At 40.8% G+C, this 22,133-nt stretch overlaps 1 protein-coding gene and 1 pseudogene across 8 annotated transcripts in view; one reads left to right on the top strand and one right to left on the bottom strand.

Moving 5' to 3' along the window:
- Nucleotides 1–22,133, top strand: part of NSD1 (nuclear receptor binding SET domain protein 1) — a 164,752-nt gene that overhangs the window by 124,082 nt on the left and 18,537 nt on the right. For all 8 annotated transcript variants that reach the window (XM_064376591.1, XM_012466412.3, XM_012466413.2 and 5 more), the window contains 4 exons: nucleotides 7,151–7,307; nucleotides 9,243–9,448; nucleotides 14,069–14,181; nucleotides 21,007–21,276. In XM_064376591.1, coding sequence (XP_064232661.1) covers nucleotides 7,151–7,307; nucleotides 9,243–9,448; nucleotides 14,069–14,181; nucleotides 21,007–21,276 — 746 coding nt within the window. The remainder of the gene's footprint in view (nucleotides 1–7,150; nucleotides 7,308–9,242; nucleotides 9,449–14,068; nucleotides 14,182–21,006; nucleotides 21,277–22,133) is intronic.
- On the bottom strand, nucleotides 4,928–5,966 carry LOC105726840 (protein arginine N-methyltransferase 1-like; annotated as a pseudogene).

The raw sequence follows: 22,133 nt of genomic DNA, 5'->3' as shown, positions 1-22,133 counted from the left end.
TGTAATCCAAAAAGGAATTAAATCAGTGTTTTAATTGAAACAAAAATACTTATCTCCATATTGCCACTGAAAAAAATATTAGGAAATGATACTGTTAATCTTCTATTCAGAATATGATGTCTCGAATTAATGGTAACATAGCAGAACTTTTTTTGTTTGAGACAGCGTTTCACTCCTGTTGCCTGTAATACCAGCACTTTGAGAGGCCAAGGTGGGTAGATCACCTGAGGTCGGGAGTTCGAGACCAACCTGGCCAACATGGTGAAACCTGTCTCTTCTAAATATTCAAAAATTAGCCAGGTGTGATGGCAGGCGCCTGTAATCCCAGCTACTTGGGAGGCTGAGACAGGAGAATTGCTTGAATCTAGGAGGCAGAGGTTGCAGTGAGCCAAGATCGCACCACTGCACATTCCAGCCTGGGCAACAGAACGAGACTCTGTCTCAAAAAAAAATAATAATAATTATAATAATAATAATACAACTACAAAGATTAAAAAACTATATACCGCCCTCACAATTTGCCCTCAAGGAAATTCCTTCTAGGCTTTAAGATCTTTATCCTAAAACAGTTCTATTAAATTTCATCCTGGCAGTGGAAACCACTTATCTTCACAGGTGGGACAGAATGTCATTTCTCTACTCATCTGAGACACATGCATACCTCATTGCTTCCTCTGCCCTATTGATTATGTAAAAATGCAGATTCACTGGGCCAGATTAAATTGTATATTCAGTAGAAGGCTGATGAAGGACTCAAAAGAATACAACCTTTTGTCTCTTATCTACCTATGACCTGGAACCCAACCCCCTACCTAGAGTTGTCCCACCTTCCAGACACAACTAGTGACAACGTTACATATACTGATGTCTCATATCTCTCTAATACAACCTTTTGTCTCTTATCTACCTATGACCTGGAACCCAACCCCCTACCTAGAGTTGTCCCACCTTCCAGACACAACTAGTGACAACGTTACATATACTGATGTCTCATATCTCTCTAAAGTATATAAAAGCAAGCTGTACCCTCACCACCTTAGGCACATGTTGTCAGGATCTCCTGAGGTTGTGTCAAAGGCATGTCCTTCACCTTGGCAAAATAAACTTTCTAAATTGAGAATGGTATCACATATTTTGAGTTCACATCACTAAGGAGATTTGTATCGTCAGGTCTATGTATATGCCAATAATTCTGTAAAAGAAAAATTACTTGCTTGTGATATATTGTTCCTATAGCCAGAGACTGGAGTTTAGTTAATTGTGGAAACTTTTTTCACTTGGTTGAAATCTGGCACATAGGCAGAGTCAATGGATGGGTAAAACTGCTTCCACCTTAGTATAAACCAAAGCAGTACCCTCCAGATCAATATAGGTAAGCAGTCATTGTATTCTGTTTTGTCACCTACTCACAGTAAAAGCATGGCAGTTTCACATTGGAAGTTTCTTGAAGTAAAACACCTTAGTTTTATTAAATCTTGACCATGCAGTGAACATTGTTTTCCTATTCTGTGTAATAATGTGGAAAGTACATATAAAGCAGTTTCTTTGCATACTGATGGTTATCTTGAGTTAAAGCACTCATGCAACTGGGTTTCAAGGTGAACTATCTGCATTGTTTATGGAACACCATTTTTAATTATAAGAGTTACTGATTAACTATGGTTATTCATGCTTGTATGTTTGGCAGACATTTACTTGAAAATAAACAACTGTGAGCCTATCAATTCAAGAAAAACAACTGCAAAATAATGGCCAATGATAAAATTTGAGCTTTTAAGTGACAGTTAAAATTTTGGCAAACTATTTTCTACTGGCTTCAGTCTGACAACTTCTTAGTACCTACTGATGGGTAGTATTAATAAATGTGATTTTTAAAAGTATTACGATGAAATAGGCCATTTAGAAGATGCACATGACTTAATGAACCAATATTTTTCATATAGCTAATGCATAATCTTAAAAACCTTGCATATTAAAAGATCCATTCAAAATAGAAGCCAGATCCCCAGGGTTTGGTGGCTCACACCTATAATCCCAGCACTTTGGGAGGCTGAGGCAGTTGGATCACCAGGTCGAGAGATTGAGACCATCCTGGCCAACATGGTGAAACGCCATCCCTACTAAAAATACAAAAATTAGCTGGGTGTGGTGGCTTACAACTGTAGTCCCAGCTACTTGGGAGGCTGAGGCAGGAGAATTGCTTGAACCTGGGAGGCGGAGGTTGCAGTGAGCCCAGATTGCACTGGTGATACAATGTGACTCTGTCTTTAAAAAAAAAAAAAAAAAACAAAGTAGAAGCCAGATCAATTAATTTTAATGTAGTGATTCTAAGTTTATTGACAGAGTTTCAGTTCCCGCATTGCAACTAAACTCTATACTGCGGAGTTTTAGTATAGTATCAAAGAAGGAATATCCAGTTATTGAACAGGTTATTTTATCACTCTTTTCCAGTGATATATCTCTCAGAAAATTTGGTCATATTTTCTTCATGTATGTCAAACAAATAACATATTGCAACAAATGCAATTTAAAATACTTGGCAAAATGGGCTGTATTTGTTGTTTTATGCCTGTAATCCTAGCACTTAGGGACGTAGAGGCGGGTGGATCACTTGAGGCCAGGAGTTCAAGACCAGCCTGGCCAACATGGTGAAACCTGTCTCTACTAATAATACAAGCATTAGGCAGGCATGGTAGTGCATGCCTGTAGGTCCAGCTACTCAGGAGGCTGAAGCAAAAGAATCACTTGAATCAGGGACATGGAGTTTACAGTGAGCTGACATCACGCCACTGCACTCCAGCCTGGGTGACAAAAAAAAGACAAAATTGAGGAAAAATACAGTTTTTACTAAAATGTTAATCATGTTTAATGGATTAATTATTAGTATCTGCTTGCGGGAACTAGGAAATAAAAATAAGAAAAAATAAAATGTATTTAGATACTTAAAATTTTTTTTAGTTTTAAATTTCTCTTCAGCAAATATCTGTATGTATATCCTGTATAAACAAAAGCACTTTGAGTTTCTTGGTAATTTTCGAGAGCATAATGTGGTCCTGTAAATTCAAGGAAAGTCTGAGACCAAAAAGCCCCAGGACTGCTCCCATCAACTAAGTTTATCCTGTGGTTAGTGAACAGGGATAGAAAATAGTCTTACAACCTTTTTTCCCTTCGTGTAAAGGAGAGAACTGAAGGTTGTTAACCTAGAGTAGTAGGATAATAATTTGGTAAATTGCAAATTGTAAGGAATCGGACGTTTTCAATTTAGCAGTATGTTTAAAATGTATTTTCTCTTTCTTTCTCTCTTTCACCAACTGTCTGTCATTTCATCTTTGTTTTAATGGTTCATGCAGTTTTCCCTCTTCTGTCTTCCTGATCTTCTGACTTTCTCTTGTATATTACCTCTAGTGTCACTAGATAGACCCTTCCTCCTGCTGCACATCTTGATACCCAGAGTAGTTCTGTTGATTTCTTCCCTCATGTTCTTCCTCAGCATAATCCATATTTTGTTCTATCCTGCAAAACAGAGGTGCTTGCCACTTTTCCCCTCAGCTCTGACCTTTTGCCTTTATTCACTGGGTTTTCTTTTATTCAGGTTTCTTTTCATGTTATATCCTTCTTTGAATGCCTTTCTGTACACGAAATATTTCTTTATGCATTATGAATGCCAATTTAGTGAAAGGAAGATTTTTCTCCTAAGACTATGTAAGCAGACTGAAGTTGTAATTCAGCAGGTGACTGAGCATAGATAGGAATGTTGCAGGAGGTATCCTGCCACTGGGCTAGTTGAATTTATGTCACTGTTAGTGTACCATTTTAAGATTACTCAATTCATTCACAAAATGTGCCAGAATAGCTAAGTAGAGTTTTGGACTGTACAATTGTCCTTCAGACTTGTTTTTTAGCAGCAGACACATTTACAAATCTAATCTTACTCTGACTCTGAGCTTCATTATATAGTACAGACCAAAGGTGAGCTTTTCCAGTTGAAGTAGGAGCCTGATGTGAAATGCACACTCTTGGCCCCAACAAAAACAAATAAAACTCTCACTCTTTATTTTAAGAGCTTGTTGTAGAGAATTATTAAGAAAAGGTTCTTTCAGCCAGAACTGCCATCTTCCTGTAATTCATTAAAATGATGAACACAAAGGGAAAGAGGAGAGGTACCTGATACATGTTCTCTAGACCTTCTAGAAAACATGGAGTTGTTCCTTTGGCCATGTATATGTGAATCTGTAAGAAAGGTGATATTGTAGACATCAAGGGAATGGGTACTGCTTCAAAAAGCAGTGCCCATAAGTGTTACCATGGCAAAACTGGAAGCATCTACAGTGTTATCCAGCATGCTGTTGCCATTGTTGTAAACAAACAAGTTAAGGTCAAGATTCTTGCCATGAGATTTAATGTACGAATTGAGCACATTAAGCACTCTAGTGGCTGAGATAGCTTCCTGAAACGCATGAAGGAAAATGATCAGGAAAAGAGCCAAAGAGAATGGTACCTGGGTTCACCTGAAGCACCAGCCTGCTCTACCCAGAAAGCAGTGAGAACCAATGGGAAGGAGCCTGAGCTAATGGAACCTATTCCCTATGAAGTCAGGCATAATAGGTGTTAAAAAACAAAAGACCTCTGGACTGTTAAAAAAAAAAAGGCAAAAATCAGCCTGGGAAGAAATTATATATAAAGTACCAACAGAAGTATGTTTATAGTAGGAGTTTTCGTTAGTTTGTTTCCCAGCTGAGGATTTGTTGGCGTAAATGCAGCCATATACAAACATAAGTTATGAAAAACACAGTCACGATGTGCTCTCACCATCCCCCAAGCTGAGACCCCTAAAACCCTCTTCTATGGGAGAGAGAGGAAGGGGGAGCCCTGAAACTACCTAGGAACAGTCAGCCCCTGGGCCCGTGCAGGGTGGGAGAGCCGAGCATCAGTGCAATGGATAGTCTGTGGAGCAGGATAGCTTGCACAGCTGGCCCTTGAAGTCCATGTCGATGACGAAGTCCAGGTCCCCGTTGTTCTTGTCGTTGGGCCGAAAGCTGATAGTGCCGAAGATCTCCTCTCCTGTCTTCACATTCAGGTAGTCCTCCGTGTTGAACACCGTCGGCTTCTAGTGTGTGGAGGGGGACTCAGGTGTGGTGGAGAAGCCAGTCCTCTTGTGGCACTGAACTCGAAGTAGGCCACCAGGGCATGCACATAGTCATTCTGCTTCACTTGTAGGCAGAATAGGGAGGTGAAGTCAGGTCTTTCTCCTTGATGGTGTAGATGTCCACCTCCTTTATGAGGCAAGTATTGGTGACCAGCTGTTTGGAATCCACCATGTCCACTAGGGGCTCCTTGATGGCCACATCTTGGATGCAAGACATGTCGAAGCCATACACGTTTTCCCACCAGTGGATCTTGTAGTCTTTGTACTGCCAGTCCTCGATGGCCATCACATTACAGTGTGGCCTGGTCTGGGAAGATGAGGATATCAGGCACCAACCACTTGTCCTGGGCTTAGAGCATGGTGTTGAGCACGGACTCATAGAAGAGGCAGTAGCCCATCCGCTCACTGATGATGATGCCCACCTTTTCCACCTGGAGCTCTACTTCCTCCAACTTCCCCTTGATGATGGTCACCATGTGGTCTAACTTGTTGGCTTTGACAATATTCGCTGCATAATCAGACATTCTGGACCACTCAATCCCGATGACCTTGTGGGCCCCAACCTTGGTGGCAGACATAATGCCTGTGCCTGAGCCCACTTCCAGCACCACCTTGTCCTTGAAGAGGTGCTGGTTATGAAACAGGGAATTGCAGTACGTGAGGTGCACATGTCGTCCTTCAGCATCTCCTCATGGATGCCAAAGTGAGTGTAGGAGTCAAAGTAGTAATCTTTGGGCATTGTGTCCTAGGCATTGGGCTTCTGGCTGCTTTCTGCCTGGCCACAGGACACCTCCATGATACAGTTCACGACCTCGGCTGCCACCACCTTCACCTGCACCTATTCTTTGTCTGGCCACCAAGACCCCTGCCTTTTTCTATAGTAGGATTTTTAAGAGGTAAAAGAAGCACAGTGAGAACAAGATTAACTCAGATATATTCTTTGCTAAGGCTATATTCCCCACTTCAGGATAAAACTTGAAATTATATGTTTGGGTCTAGCATGTTTGAAGCGTGCTTATTTCTGACAACAGCGTGTCTTATTTCTTTTTGGCAACAAAATAAAATGTCTGCCTATCTGCTGAAACTACTATATTTTGTAAAGTTAGTAGTTTTATTGATTGATTGATTGATTGATTGATTGATTGATTTGAGTCAGAGTCTTGCTCTGTCACCCACTGCAATGTCCACCTCCCAAGTTCAAGCAATTCTGTCTCAGCCTCCCGACTGAGAATACAGGCATGTGCCACCACACCTGGCTAATTTTTTAATAGAGACAGGGTTTTGCCATGTTGACCTGGCTGTTCTCTAACTCCTGACCTCAAGTGGCCTACCCGCTGCAGCCTCCCAACGTGCTGGGATTACAGGCATGAGGCACTGCACCCGACTGAAAAGTTAGTAATTTTACAAGGAGGGAAGGAACCAACCATATGGAGATACTACTTATGTGTCAGATGCTACTAGGTGATTTAATAGCTAGGTGAGTCCTCAAACAGATGTGGTTATTGTTTATTAGAGAAAACTCCTTACCACTAAGGAAATCATAGCTCTGCAAGAAAAGTAAATTTCCCAAGGGCATGTGATCTAGAGCTAGAATTCCAACCTGAACCTGCCGATAGTTAAATAAAGCTTATGCTGTTCATACTTTGGTCATTGTGTGTCATTGGTAATGTTTTTATTTAGTATATCTTTTACTGAAGAGAAAGAAAATGTATATATGTGTATGAATGTGCACATACATTACTTTTACAGGTTTCCTTGTGACTTCATTGCTTTAACTTAATTTTGGCAATAGGATCTCATGTTTATAAGGTGTGAATCTAACAAGCTTTCAGGGGAGCAGTGTTCAGGAATGTTGGAGTGGGAATACTCCTTCAGCATAGACTTTCTGGGTAACAAATTAAATTAATAAGCCCTTAGCTGGTTAAGAGCTGAGCAAAAGCTGTTTTAGCTGGGTGCTTAAATGCAGTCTTGTGGTCTGAATGCCACATTTTTTCATTCTTACAGGAGGCAGCCTTTTGTGCTGCGACTCTTGCCCTGCTGCTTTTCATCGTGAATGTCTGAACATTGATATTCCTGAAGGAAACTGGTATTGCAATGACTGTAAGGCAGGCAAAAAGCCACACTACAGGGAGATTGTCTGGGTAAAAGTTGGACGATACAGGTAAGCCTGGAGAATAGCACTCGTTTCTTTTACTATCCTCTGTTTCTTGGGACTTCTCAGATACAATGCTTAACATATTTTCTAATGATCTTCTTAATTAGGCAAGGTACCCTCCCCTCCTCTTATTCATTTTTTTCCTTATAGGAAAAGAAACCTAACTTTATGATTTGTAATTATAGGAACAATACATGTTCTCTGTGGAAATTTTTTTTCTTTTATATATTTTGTGGAATGTTTTTTAATGAAAACACACTAATAATCACATTTCATCATATGTACTCCCAGACATACCAATACACAGTTATCCCCTCTACATCTTTACAGTTTATACTCGGTTTTGTGTCTTGGGTGGGTTGTTTGTTTGTTTTGAGAAAGGATATCCTCTGTCATCCAGGCTGGAGTGCAGTGGTATGATCATTGCTCACTGCAACTTCAAACTCCTGGGCTTAAGGGATCCTGCTGCCTCAGCCTCCTGAATAGCTGAGACTACAGGTACATGCCACTGTTTCCAGCCACTTTTTCTTTTTAAAAATATTTTGATTGAATATAGAAAGCACAAAGAATGTAACATGCATGATTTTAAAGCATAACAAAAGTGGCACCCGTGTATGTATCTCCCACTTAAAGAAATAGAACACTATTGGTACTTTTGAGGTTTATTCCATGCCCTGATTCCATTCTCTCCTACCCCCTAGAGGTAACCATTGTACTAACTTTAGGTTTTTCTTTCGCTCTTCCGTGAAGATATACCATGTTTTCTTTGGTATATTTTAGACCTTTATGTAAAGGAATTACTATGGATACATTTTTCTGCAACTTTTTTCATTCACTTTTATGCTCCTGAGATTCATCATAGTATAGTACGCTGGTTCATTCATAGTTCACTGTTCCTTTATATAGTCACATAATGTCTAGTTCACTTTATCCATTTTCCTGTTTGGACTGCGAACATTTTGTCAGTTTTTCTTGGTGTATATACTTGGGATCTTATATATAATATACTTACATACCAGTATATACTTGGTTTATATACTTAGGGCCTTCTCTAGGGCATTCTCCGGAGTAAGCAGGTAGATAGTTTCCAGCTTTAATAGGTAATGCCAAATTGTTTCCCTAAATTGGTTATGTACTAATTTACATTCTTTGATTTTGTTTGTATGTGTTCGTGTTTTGATTTCTTGGTGCTATTGTTCCATACTCCTAATGATTATTGAAGGTTTCCTTTTTAAAGGCCAAATTGTATTTTATTTTGTATAGTATACCATGGGTAATACTATTACTTTCTTGATGTTGAGCATTTATATTTTTTCCAGTTTTTCCTCCTTTTTTTTTTTTTTTTGAGACAGAGTCTCGCTAGGCTGGAGTATAGTGACATGATCTCGGCTCACTGCAACCTCCGCCTCCCAGATTCCAGGGATTCTCCTGTCAGCCTCCCGAGTAGCGGGTAGTACAGATGCGCACCACCATGCCTGGCTAATTTTTGTAATTTTTATTTTAGTAAAGACAGGGTTTCACCATATTGGCCGGGCTGGTCTTGAACTCCTGACCTCGTGATCCACCTGCCTTGGCCTCCCAGAGTGCTGGGATTGCAGGGGTGAGCCACTGCGCCCAGCCAGTTTTTCCTTATAATGCTTCAGTGAATGTTACTGTCATAAGTCTCTGTTCCTATCTCATTATTACCTTTAGGTAGAGTCCTTGAAGTAGAACAGTTGAGTCTAATGGAGTGTGTGCATGTGTGGGAATGTGGACAGATGTTTTACAGCTTTTAGCACATGCTACTTGTTTGTATTCTAGTTAGGTTGTAAGAATGCTGTTAAGATGGACTTAAATGTGGACAGACAGCCATTGCTAATCCTTACTCTTATATGAGTAGGTTATTTTCCTAATTCCTTGCAGCCTTCTAGAAGTTACTCTTCTCCTTTTCACCTTTTCCAGGTGGTGGCCAGCTGAGATCTGTCATCCTCGAGCTGTTCCTTCCAACATTGATAAGATGAGACATGATGTGGGAGAGTTCCCTGTCCTCTTTTTTGGATCTAATGATTATTTGTGGACTCACCAGGCCCGAGTCTTCCCTTACATGGAGGGTGATGTGAGCAGCAAGGATAAAATGGGCAAAGGAGTGGATGGGACATATAAAAAAGGTAACTTTATCCTTTTTGTTTCTCAGGCTAACACAGACCTCTGTTGCCTGAGTGTCTGATCTGTTTTAGAATTCACATATTTTCCATTTTGAAGCTGTGTTCTGTCCTCTCAGGGCATTATGTGGCTGCAAATATAGTATTTTTCAGGGAAGTTAACCCATGTAGCTCATTATATTTGAGCCTTAACCTTTACTTAATTAGAATTTCCTTGAGCATTTTTTGACTTATCAGTTGTTTTCTCAGCATCCCATCAAGTAATGGAGTTCTGAAACTATTTTATAGAAGAAACACAGAGCCTCAGATCTCTCACAGAGCTGCATTCGCTCCAAGGAGTTTAGTTTTTGTTCCTTTTTTTTCTTTTAAGCTTGTTGGAAAGAAATAAAATTCACCAGATATTGTAGAACAAACTAGTAAAGGTCAAAGCATAAATGCTCTGAATCAAGAGAAATTTTGTAAACTGGCCTAGTAATGAAGGCAGGGGAGACAGTTGGGTAGAACAGGGTACCCTGTTATCAGCAGAACTAGTTTTACTGCTTACCAGGTGGTTGAATCAACTTTGAATCTGGTTTTCTCTTACCAGATAATGGAGAAAGTTTGCTCTGGGAATTCAGTGGGATTATAAAAAGTGACACAGCAGAGTACATAATTGGTATCCCCTTAGTGGTAATTACCTTCTTCCTGTAGCTGTCCTTTGAAAGACAGTGTATCTCTTGCTATTTAATATATTTGGTCCTTAAAGTACAGATGGTTCTCGACTTAAAATGGTCCAACTTACACCTTTACGATGATGCACATCTATTATGTTCCTCAGCTTATGATGGGATTACATCCAGGTAAACCAGTTGTTAACATGAGGAGCATCTGTTTAAGATTTTGTCTATAGGATGAAATGAAAAGGGATTCTAAGCAAGTGACATGCAAGAAGATTCTATGCGGGTAAAATTTCCTGGTTAGGGAATAGGAGTGATGTCCATAGGGGACAGGTTTATCAAAGGTTCTGTTTGCCACATGTTACTTTAGTAGCTCCTCACTTAACCTGTTTGTCATGTGGTTTCTATACAGAGATATGGGCTATCAGTTCTACTCCTAATACAAAAATACATAATACTGTGCTATCAGTACTAATACTTCAGGATCTGGGGTCTTGAGTCTTATAATCTCAGATGGTCAGGGATCAAGTGACCAGTATTTTGGCCTGCATAGAACTGGCCAGCACTGAGGCTGGCAGGGGGAGAAGGTAGAGTAAAAGGAATACCTCAGGTCTGAGCCTGCCTAAGCTCTGAGATTCTACCAGGGGGTTTTTAGGTGCCTCTGACTTCTTGGAACTTGTGTTTTTCCAGGGGAATCTGAAGTAGATACCAGCCTGCCAGGATTTTGGTATTTGTTAGTATTGTGGCAGAAGTGTGCATTGTATATGCTATGGGAACAGAGCAAAAGGAAGTTGGGGAGCAATGTTTGGAAGTCATGGATGATTACTAAGTGACTCTTTGGGGAAAGAATAATAATAATAATAATAATAGTTATCATTTTTGTTTGCCAGACCCTGTTCAGTGTTTATTTTCTGCTTTAAGTGCTAACAATAACCCTATAAGGTAGATACCATCCTGATCTTGGAGATGAGGAAACTGAGGCAAATTAATGTTAAAGAACTTACTCAACATTTCAGTACCAGTAAGTGATAGAGGAAGGTATCTGACTCTGATAGTAGGGCCAGAATCTAAACTCTTAACCTCTACACTGACTTCAAAAAAAGAAAAAGACTTAAAATGTCTCAAGAAGTCAATACATACAAAAACATGTGTTGAATCTATTAATAACATCCTGAGTTAGCAACCTCCCAAGTATTTGGTATAGTTTAAGCACTTGGTTGGGGGAGCACTGGGCTATTTTCCTAAAAGGATGAATATCTAACTAGATCCCTAGTTAGACCAGAGTTTTAGAAACTTCAGCCTGGGACAGTGTTGGTACCATTAAAAGGTGAGATGCTGCAAGTGGGGAAATCAGCAAGATGGCTGTTTCAAGTATTTTGGGGCATAAATGATGAGGTTCTGCTGAGCACGGTGGCTCACATCTGTGATCCCAGCACTTTGGGAGGCTTAGGCAGGTGGAGCCTTTGAGGTCAGGAGTTTGAGACCATCCTGGCCAACACTTTGAAGTCTGTCTCTACTAACAATACAAAAAAATTACCTGAGCATGGTGATGTGCACCTGTTACTGCAGCTATTCGGGAGGATGACGGAGGAAAAATCGCTGGAACCTGGGAGGCAGAGGCTGCAGTGAGCCGAGATCACACCACTGCACTCCAGCCTGGGTGACAGACAAAGCAAGACTCTGTCCCCACCCCCCCCAAAAAAGGAAAGAAAGAAATAGGCCGGGTGCGGTGGCTCACGCCTGTAATCCCAGCACTTTGGGAGGCCAAGGCAGGCAGATCACGAGGTCAAGAGATCGAGACCATCCTAGCCAACATGGTGAAACCCTGTCTCTACTAAAAAAAATACAGAAATTAGTTGGGCATGGTGGTGCGCGCCTGTAGTCCCAGCTACTTGGGAGGCTGAGGCAGGAGAATTGCTTGAACCCAGGAGGTGGAGGTTGCAGTGAGCCGAGATTGTGCCACTGCACTCCAGCCTGGCGCCTGGTGACAGAGTAAGACTCTGTCTCAAAAAAAAAAAAAAACGGAAAGAAAGAAAGAAAGAAAGAGTGAGACTAATGGTGAATTGTTCATGGAGAGGGAGAATATGATTTATATTGGATAGATGTTAAGGAGGTAGACTAGGACATGCTGAATAATAGGATGTGGGAAAAACACATTTTAGAACAATTTAGATGACTCTGTGGAACATATAGAAACTCTGATAGATGGCTACAAGGAAATGAAGAACAGGATAGGTCAGAGGGGAGAGTTTCTTTTTCTTTTTTTAAGACGCGGTTTCACCATGTTGGTCAGGCTAGTCTCGAACTCCTGACCTTGTGATCCACCGCTTCAGCCTCCCAAAGTGCTGGGATTACAGGCATGAGTCACCACACCCGGCCGAGAGGAAAGATTCTTTAAAGGATTGACAGAGCATGGGGAAAGGCACAGAGAAGAAAGTGGCAATAATGGAATTCCCACAGTTTTTAACTTGGGTGAAGAATAGTAAATTGCAGTTTTAAGTGCAGAAGAATGAGAATTTTAAGATTTTGTTGGACTTTTCAGATATGGCAATCTTTCTTTTTCTTTTCTTTTCTTTTTTTCTTTTTTGAAACGGAGTCTCGCTCTGTTGCCCAGGCTGGAAGTACAGTGGTGTGATCTCCACTCACTGCAACCTCTGCCTTCTGGGTTCAGGAAATTCTCCTGCCTCAGCCTCCTGAATAGCTGGGATTACAGGTGAGCGCCACCATGCCCAGCTAATTTTTATATTTTTTAGTAGAGACGGGATTTTACCATGTTGGTCAGGCTGGTCTGGAACTCCTGATCTTGTGGTCCACCCGCCTCAGCCTCCCAAAGTGCTGAGATTACAGGTGTGAGCCGCCACACCTGGCCAGATGTTGCAGCATTTTAAACATGAGAAAGTACAGTGGCCTAGCACAGTGTCTCACACATGTAATCCTAACACTTCGGAGGCTGAGGCAGATAGATACCTTGACCCTAGGAGTTTGAGGCCAGACTGGGCAACATGGAGAAACCTTGTCTTTACAAAAGAAAAAAAAAATAGCCTGGCATGGTGATGCATGCCTGTGGTCCTAGCTACTCAGGAGGCTGAGGTGGGAGGATCACTTCAGCTCAGCAAGTCGAGGCTGCAGTGAGCTGTGATTGTGCCATGGCACTCCAGCCTGGGTGTTAGAGTGAAACCCTGTCTCAAAAAAAAAAAAGTGCAGGACTTGAGTGTAGATTAGCTATAAAGTTCCATTATTTCATTAGAGCTAATAGTTTATATTTACAGAACAAGTCTTAAGAGAAGAGGGAAGAAGGAGAACAAAGCTTCAACTTTGAATTTCTGCCAGAGGAGAGTGAGCACAATACCTGGGGCACCTAAGAAGTAGAAAGTTTCTGAAAATGGGAGGTTTAGGACTGAGGAAAGATAAAGACTTAAAGGCAGTAACTTCGCTAAGCAGATGCAGTGTAGTTATTAGGAGATGGTATCTGTGGGCTTTTTAAAGTCATTTAGCTGTTGATTGTTTTCTCATCTAATGCACAATTGTCTAATCTTTTGGTTTCCCTGGGCCATACTGGAAGAAGAATTGTCTTGGGCCACAAATAAAATATACTAAGAATAACAGTAACAATAGCTGATGAGCTTAAAAAATAAAAAAGGTCATGTGTAATTTTCATAAAAGCCACCACAGGAAAGCAAAAAGGTCCTTATATTCAAATGGTTGGACACCTGTGATCTAAAGGGTGGTAGTCTGTATTGTGCCATTTAGCTACGGATTATGTTTTGTCTTAATACTATGTCCGAATACTCTTGGGACTACGTTACCTGCTTTAAAATAGATGTTATGTGTTTTCTTTTTCATATAGCATTGGTTTATTTTTGTGTAAAACATGGAGTTTCTCCTCCAATTTAAAGGGGAAAAAATAAATGAATAAATATATAATTCCACCCAGAGATTTTAAAGTGACTTGTGCTGTCTGTTTTCATAGCTCTTCAGGAAGCTGCAGCAAGGTTTGAGGAATTAAAGGCCCAAAAAGAGCTAAGACAGCTTCAGGAGGACCGAAAGAATGACAAGAAGCCACCACCTTATAAACATATAAAGGTAAGGAGAAAATCTTAGGAGTCCTTCTCCGGGAGAGAAACTGAATAGCTGGCTCTTTTCACTCTGTTCATGACAAGAATGGAAGGACAAGTATAGTTGGGTTTTAGGTAGAGGTATGAGCTTAAAAGAAGATCAGAAACAAGTACCAGACTGGGTACAGTGGCTCATGCCTGTAATCCCAACACTTTGGGAGGCTAGGGCAGGTGGATCACCTGATGTCAGAAGTTGGAGACCAGCCTGACCAATATGATGAAACTCCATCTCTACTAAACATATAAAAATTAGCTGGTGTGTTGACATCAGCCTGTAATCCCAGCTACTCGGGAGGCTGAGACAGGAGAATTGCTTGAACCTGGGAGGCGGAGGTTGCGAGGAACTGAGATCTTGCAGCCTGGGAAACAGGAGCGAAACTCCATCTCAAAATAAAAAATAAAAAAAGAAAAGAAAAAAAGAAACAAGTAACAGAGCACCATTCCTAGTACCCCAATGTCAGGAGAATTAATTTTAGGTGTACCTAACCCTCAGTCTACCTAGTAAAATAATCATCACCAACCAGGCACGGTAGCTTACGCCTGTAATCCAAGCACTTTCGGAGGCCGAGGCTGGTGGATCACCTGAGGTCAGGAGTTTGAGACCAGCCTGACCAATATGGAGAAACCCCGCCTTTACTAAAAAAGTCATCACCATTATCATCTGGGTCCAGTGGAGCCTTTGTATTTTAAATATTTTTATGTCATTTATATGACATACAATAAAGAGACAGTGGAGAAGAAATTTATTAGAAATTTTAGTGTTAGGCCGGGTGCGGTGGCTCACGCCTGTAATCCCAGCACTTTGGGAGACTGAGGCGGGCAGATCACGAGGTCGAGATCGAGACCATCCTTGCCAACATAGTGAAACCCCATCTCTACTAAAATACAAAAATTAGCTGGGTGTAGTGGCACATGCCTGTAGTCCCAGCTACTCAGGAGGCCGAGGCAAGAGAATTGCTTGAACATGGGAGGTGGAGGTTGCAGTGAACCAAGATTGCGCCACTGTACCCTAGCCTGGTGACTGAGCAACACTCTGTCTCAAAAAAAAAAAAAAGAAATTTTAGTGTTATGTTGTTGCTGAATTTTTTGTCATTACTTTTAATGACAAACCTCAATTACTTTTGCATCAACCTGATATTTACTAAATCCTTTTTACAAACCTCTTTTTATCAGATATGTTAGTTGTGATGCTGAATTATCATAAAACATGAAAGAATATCGTTAGGCCTCTTAACAAAATGAGGTTACCCAGATTGTTCTTAAAAAACATCTTTGATGGCATTGTTCCTGGATGAGAATATTCTGTTTCTTCTTTGTTCTTAGAAATGCAGCCGGGAGCAGTGGCTCATGCCTGCAATCCCACCACTTTGCGAGGCCAAGGCAGGCAGATCACCTGAGGTCAGGAGTTTGAGACCAGCCTGGCTAAAATGGTGTAACTCCATCTCTACTAAAAATAAAAAATTAGCTGGGTGTGCTGGTGTGCTCCTATAGTCCCAGCTACTCAGGACGTTGAGGCAGGAGAATTACTTGAATCCTGGAGGTGGAGGTTGCAGGGAGCCAAGATTGCACCCACTGCACCAGCCTGGGCGACAGAGACTCCATTGCAAAAAAAAAAAAAAAAAAAAAATGCATTATTTGTTCTCTTATTCTTTTGTGTCTCTGTGTGTGTTTTTTTTGTTTGTTTGTTTTGAGATGGAGTTTCACTGTTTCCCAGGTGCAATCTTGGGTCACTGCAACCTCTGCCTCCCGGGTTCAAGCAATTCTCCTGCCTTACTTAGCCTCCTGAGTAACTGGGATTACAGGTGCACACCACTACTCCTGGCTAATTTTTGTATTTTTAGTAGAGACACGGTTTCACTATGTTGCCAAGCTGGTCTTGAACTCCTGACCTCAGGTGATTCACCTGCCTTGACCTCCCAAAGTGCTGGTATTACAGGCTTGAGCCACTGTGCCTGACCTGTTTTCATCTTTTTTAGCATAGTTGTGATTTATGTGTGAGTTAGTAATAATGTGTAATGATGAAGTAGTAAGTTCTTACAAGATACACGAGAAGTAAGAACACTAAAATTCTATACTCTGTCTTAGATTTAGTCTAATGGACTTACATGGTATTTACAAAATGGAATGAGTTTTGTTCTTTGTTTGTTTGAGACAGTGTCTCACTCTGACCCAGCCTGGAGTACAGTGGTACAATTTTGGCTCACTGCAACCTCTTCCGGGACTGAAGTAATTCTCCTGCCTCAGTCTCCTGAGTAGCTGGGATTACAGACATAAGCCACCAAGAACGCCTGGCTGATTTTTGTATTTTTTCGTAGAGTTGGGGTTTCACCATGTTGCCCAGACTGGTCCTGAACTCTTGAATTCAAAGCAATCCACCTACCTCAGTCTCCAAAGGTGCTGGGATTACAGGTGGGAGCTACCACACTTGGCCTGAATTTTATTTTTTTAAATAAGTATATTTTCGTTTTGAACTTTGGAAGACCTCTAAAAAGGGATATAAGTAATAAAATATTCACTGCTTCTGAAGGTTGGTTTTGGTTTTTTTTTTGAGACGGAGTCTCACTCTGTCACTCAGGCTGGAGTGCAGTGGCGTGATCTCGGCTCACTGTAACCTCTGCCTCCTGGGTTCAAGCAGTTCTCCTGTGTCGGCCTCCCAAGTAGCTGAGACTACAGGCATGTGCCACCACACCCAGCCAATTTGTGTGTTTTTAACAGAGATGGGTTTTTCCCATGTTAGCCAGGGTGGTATCAAACTCCTGACCTCAGATGATCTGCGAGCTGCTGCACCCGGCCCAATTTTTTTTTTCCTTTATTAGACATGGGATCTTACTGTGTTTCCTAGACCAGATCCCCTGACCTCAGGTTATCGTCCCACATTGGCTTCCCAAATTACGGATTGTAGGCATGAGCTGCCACTCCTGGCCTTTAAATTGTTACTTTACATGTCATAAAATATCCATACCAAGATTATATTTTAAAAAGAACAAATAACAAAAAAAGTCATAAACTATTAATCCTTACAAATAATTACAATTTCTAATATTAAGAATTTCAAAACCTGTAAGTGGGTCTAAATGAGTCTCGCAATGTATGTGAAAATACAACCTCGAAGCATAGTCATTAGGCCTCAAAAATGGAAAATAATACTATTCACGTAGTCCTAAGTGTCAGATAACAGCAAGGTAGGCATTTTAGAGTTAGCATAGGAACCATATTGCTCTACTGAGAGAGCAATTTCCTGTGAGTGATCTCATCAAGAATTTAGAGGCCAACTTCTTTCCTCCACTTTTTTTAAAAAAATAAACATTTCCAGGAAAAGGATCTAGAGCAGGCATTGGCAAACTATGGTTCATGGGCAAATCTGGTCTACTGCCTATTCTTTTAATATTCTTGAGCTACAGGTTGTTTTTACATTTTTTAGTGGTTGGGAAAAAGGGAAGAGATTTTGTGACACATAAAGATTATATGAAATTGAACTTTCAATCAGTATCCACAGCATACTTCTTCATTTACATATTATATATGGCCATTTTTATATTACAGTGGCAGAGTCGAGCTACATGTGGAGATTTATGGCCTGCAAAGCATGAAGTATTTACTGTCTGACCCTTTAAAGAAAAAGTTATTTAACTCTTGATCTATAGTGAGATTTACTTGCAATTATATATCCATGTCTTTGTTCTTAACCATGTGGGATTTCTTTTGGTTTGGTTTGAGTTTATGACGTGATAAGAAACTTATTTTTGGATTAATAACAGGTTAGACCAGTTGATAAGAAATAATGATTAAAACATATATTTTTCGGCCGGGTGCAGTGGCTCATGCATGTAATCTCAGCACTTTAGGAGTCCAAGGCCAGCGGATCACCTGAGGTTGGGAGTTGGAGACCACCCTGACCAACATGGAGAAACCCTGTCTCTACTAAAAATACAAAAAATTAGCAGAGTGTGGTGGTGCACACCTGTAATCCCAGTTACTCGGGAGGCTAAGGCAGGAGAATTGCTTGAATCCAGGAGGCAGAGGTTGCGGTGAGCTGAGATTGCACCATTGACTGCACTCCAGCCTGGGCAACCAGAACGAAACTCCATCTCAAAAAAAAAAAAAAATTCCAGCTTGGGCAATATAGCAAAATCCAGTCTCTACCAAAAAATACAAAAGAAAAAAAAAATTATCTGGGTGTCTTTTGTCTAATGGGTGTCTAGCTGAGAGGTTGAGGTGGGAGAATCACCTGAGCCTGATCACACTGTAGTGAGTTGGGATTGCGCTACTGCACTCCAGCCTGGGGGACAGAGTAAGATTTTGTCTCAAAAACAAACATATATTTGTAGAGAGAAAAGGAGTAGCATGAACCTTTGTGTGTATTTGGGAAGGGTTCAGGTAAAAATACTTTGAATCAGAAGTGAATGTTCAAATGCCCTATTCAGGACTTGTAGTTTTGGGTGTCTGATATTACCTGTTGTTGTCTATCCCCTTAGAATTTACCTTAGACACTGTAAGACTTATCCCTTAATGGCTTCCAGTTGCATGTGTTGAGGGTATTTCTCCATTAACAAGAAGTTTCCAAACCTTACCAGTATTTTGACGAATCTAGGAACAGATCTGGCAGTGAGACCTACATCCTTTTTCTCCCTAAACAGCATCTTGCTCTGTCACCCAGACTGGAGTGCCTTGCAGGCCTAAATGATCCTCCCACTGCAGCTTCCTGAGTAGTTGGGACTACAAGCACTTGCCACCATGCCTGACTACGTTGTCAAATTTTTTTGTAGAGACAGGGTTTCATTGTGTTGGCCAGGCTGGTCTTGAACTTCTGGGCTCAAACAATCCTCTAACCTCAGCCTCCCAAAGTACTGGGATTACAGATGTGAGCCACTGCACCTGGATTCCTCCTGTTAAATTTTGATAGAGAAATGGTTTGATGACAGTATATTTCCAGATTGTAGATTTTGTAATATTAAAGGGGAGTAGGCAAATAATAAAATGCAAGAAGTGAAAGCGTTTGAAAATTTAGAGGATAGAAATAACTTGTAAGTAATAGTGATTTAGGTGGATTAGAATGAGTAATCTAGAATATTTGATATGAGAAACAATCATAAGGACATTATATAAGAAAGGAAGAAATAATTTAATATGTCTACCCTGTTTGAGAGGCAGCTAGGTGCTGTACTATACATATATTTCTTATTCTCACAATAGTCCTGCAAGTAATTTATTCAAAATCACACAATTCCTTAATAGTTAAATTTTATGTGTGGTTTGTGTCCTACAATACTTAATTTGACTGTTCCCACAGAAATAATATGAAATGAGGGGAGACACATTCTCATGCACAAATCCATCATTGTATTGGAACATCTATTGTCTTTCCTTGTTGCTAGTATTTGTTAAAACCTCTGCCTTAATGGCTTTGGTATCACAATAGCTGTTTGACCTTCATGTTTTACCTCACCAGACTTTCACTATATTTTTTAGCACTAACACTGCTTCTACATTAACCCATGAGTGACACTGCTATAGTTCTTTTAAAAAGATTTCAAATTATAAGCTCAATGTGGTAATACCTACCTGTAGTCCCAACTACTTGTGAGGCTGATACAGCAGGCATAGAGGAACCCAAATTAGGCACAGATGTTTTCATGACATTAAGTTCCCACTTAAGAATAGTGCTTTCTCACTGGGCACGGTGGCTCATGCCTGTAATCCAAGCACTTTGGGTGGCTGAGGTGGGTGGATCACAAGGTTATGAGTTCAAGACCAGCCCAACATAGTGAAACCCCATCTCTACTAAAAGTACAAAAATTAGCCAGGCATGGTGGCATGTGCCTGTAGTCCCAGCTACTTGAGAGGCCAAGGCAAGAGTATCACTTGAACCCAGGAGGTGGAGGTTGCAGTGAGCCAAAATCGTGCCACTGCATTCCAGCTTAGGCAACAGAATGAGACTTCGTCTTAAAAAATAAAAATAAAAAATAAAAGAATAGTGCTTTCTATGTCAAGTGTATTAAATCGAAAAAATGATAAAGAATAAATAATAGTGCTTGTTGTTCAAGGGTTAACTGATTTTTTTAAAAAAAGGAAGGTAGAGGCTGGGTGCAGTAGCTTTGCCGGATGCAGTTGCTCTTGCCTGTAATCCCAGCACTTTGGGAGGCCTAAGAGGGCAGATCACCTGAGGTCAGGAGTTCAAACCAGCCTGGCCAACGTAGTGAAATCCCGTCTCTACTAAAAATACAAAATTTACCCGGGCTTGGTGGTGCGTGCCTGTAGTCCCAGCTACTTGGGAGTCTGGGGCAGGAGAATCACTTGAACCCAGGAGGCAGAGGTTGCAGTGAGCTAAGATCCAGCCACTATATTCCAACCTGGGCGACAAAAAAAGGAAGGAAAAATAATGCCTATTTTTATGTAGCAGCGAGTGTGGTGCCACCATGGGACAATAGCAGAAACTTAGTTTATAATTCACTTGGTGTACCAGCTTTGAAATGGTTTATTTAAATGAATTTTTGAAAAATTGTAAAGTTCGTATTTTATTGTTTTGAGATGGCGTGTCAGCCTGGCTGGAGTGAAGTGGCACAATCTTGGCTCACTGCAACCTCAGCCTCCTGGGTTCATGCAATTCTTGTGGAGTTCATATTTTATACGTCAAGTGAGGCTGTGTTTTTATATCAAACTGTCTAAATGTTGATAGCTGAAAATCATGGGAAACGTGGCTGCAACTTCAAGGAACAAAGATTTGCCTTTTTCAGGGCCTGAATTGTCTTATGCTAGCTTGTTTTATGCAGTATACTGTGTGCTACTTTTCCAGGTGAACCGTCCCATTGGCAGGGTACAGATCTTCACTGCCGACTTGTCTGAAATACCCCGTTGCAATTGTAAAGCTACTGATGAGAACCCCTGTGGTATAGACTCTGAATGCATCAACCGCATGCTGCTCTATGAGTGCCACCCCACAGTATGTCCTGCCGGAGGGCGTTGTCAAAACCAGTGCTTTTCCAAGCGCCAATATCCAGAGGTTGAAATTTTCCGCACGTTACAGAGGGGTTGGGGTCTACGGACAAAAACAGATATTAAAAAGGTCAGAAAAAGCTAAATTACTGTTTTTTTCTCCTTTGTGCAGTTGCTTGATATCGTTAATTCTTGACATTAGAAAATTCATCATCAAGGAAAATGCAGTTAATAATTAATCTTATTGTGTCTTGCCATATCCTCCCAGTTTAGACACTTGAGAATGGATGGTTTTGATCTCCAGAGGTCTTTGTATTGATCATGGTCACTGTGTAGGAGGATGGAAAAAAGGGTCATTCATAGAAATGCTGTGGCTTTGTTTGCTGTTTTGTGACTATCCAAGAACCAGTAATTAAGAGAGAGGACACTGAGCACATGAGACAGAGACATTGATCCACATACTAATAAAATATTTTTAGTGGCCGGGTGTGGTGGCCCAAGCCTGTAATCCCAGCACTTTGGGAGGCTGAGGTGGGCAGATCACCTGAGTTCAGGAGTTCGAGACCAGCCTGGCCAACATCTCTACTAAAAATACAAAAATTAGCTGGGCGTGATGGCACTTGCCTATAATCCCAACTACTTGGGAGGCTGAGACTGGAGAACGCTTGAACCTGGGAGGCAGAGGTTGCAGTGAGCCAAGATTACGCCATTGCACTCCAGCCTGGGCAACAAGAGCAAAACTCCATCTCAAAAAAACAAAACAAAAAAAATTTTTTTTAAGTGAGGAAAAAACAGATTGGCTTCATGAAACATGAAGGAGAAGAAGGTTAAGCCTTATTGAGTGAAATTGCAGTAATGTATTTATTTTTTATATCTATTGTATGTGCCAGGTGTTGTTCTGGGGATGCACTGACTAAGACGAGAGGAGAGATATGGCTCATGCTTTCATAAAGTTTACATTCTGGAGAGAGAGAGATAATGAACCAG

This window comes from Aotus nancymaae, unplaced genomic scaffold, assembly GCF_030222135.1.
Source record: "Aotus nancymaae isolate 86718 unplaced genomic scaffold, 86718_ANA_hifiasm-v0.15.2.pri h1tg000015l_1, whole genome shotgun sequence".
In the NCBI taxonomy this organism is placed as follows: Eukaryota; Metazoa; Chordata; class Mammalia; order Primates; family Aotidae; genus Aotus; species Aotus nancymaae.
Note: the sequence above shows the minus strand (reverse complement) of the source record. Positions and strands in the feature narration are given on the sequence as shown.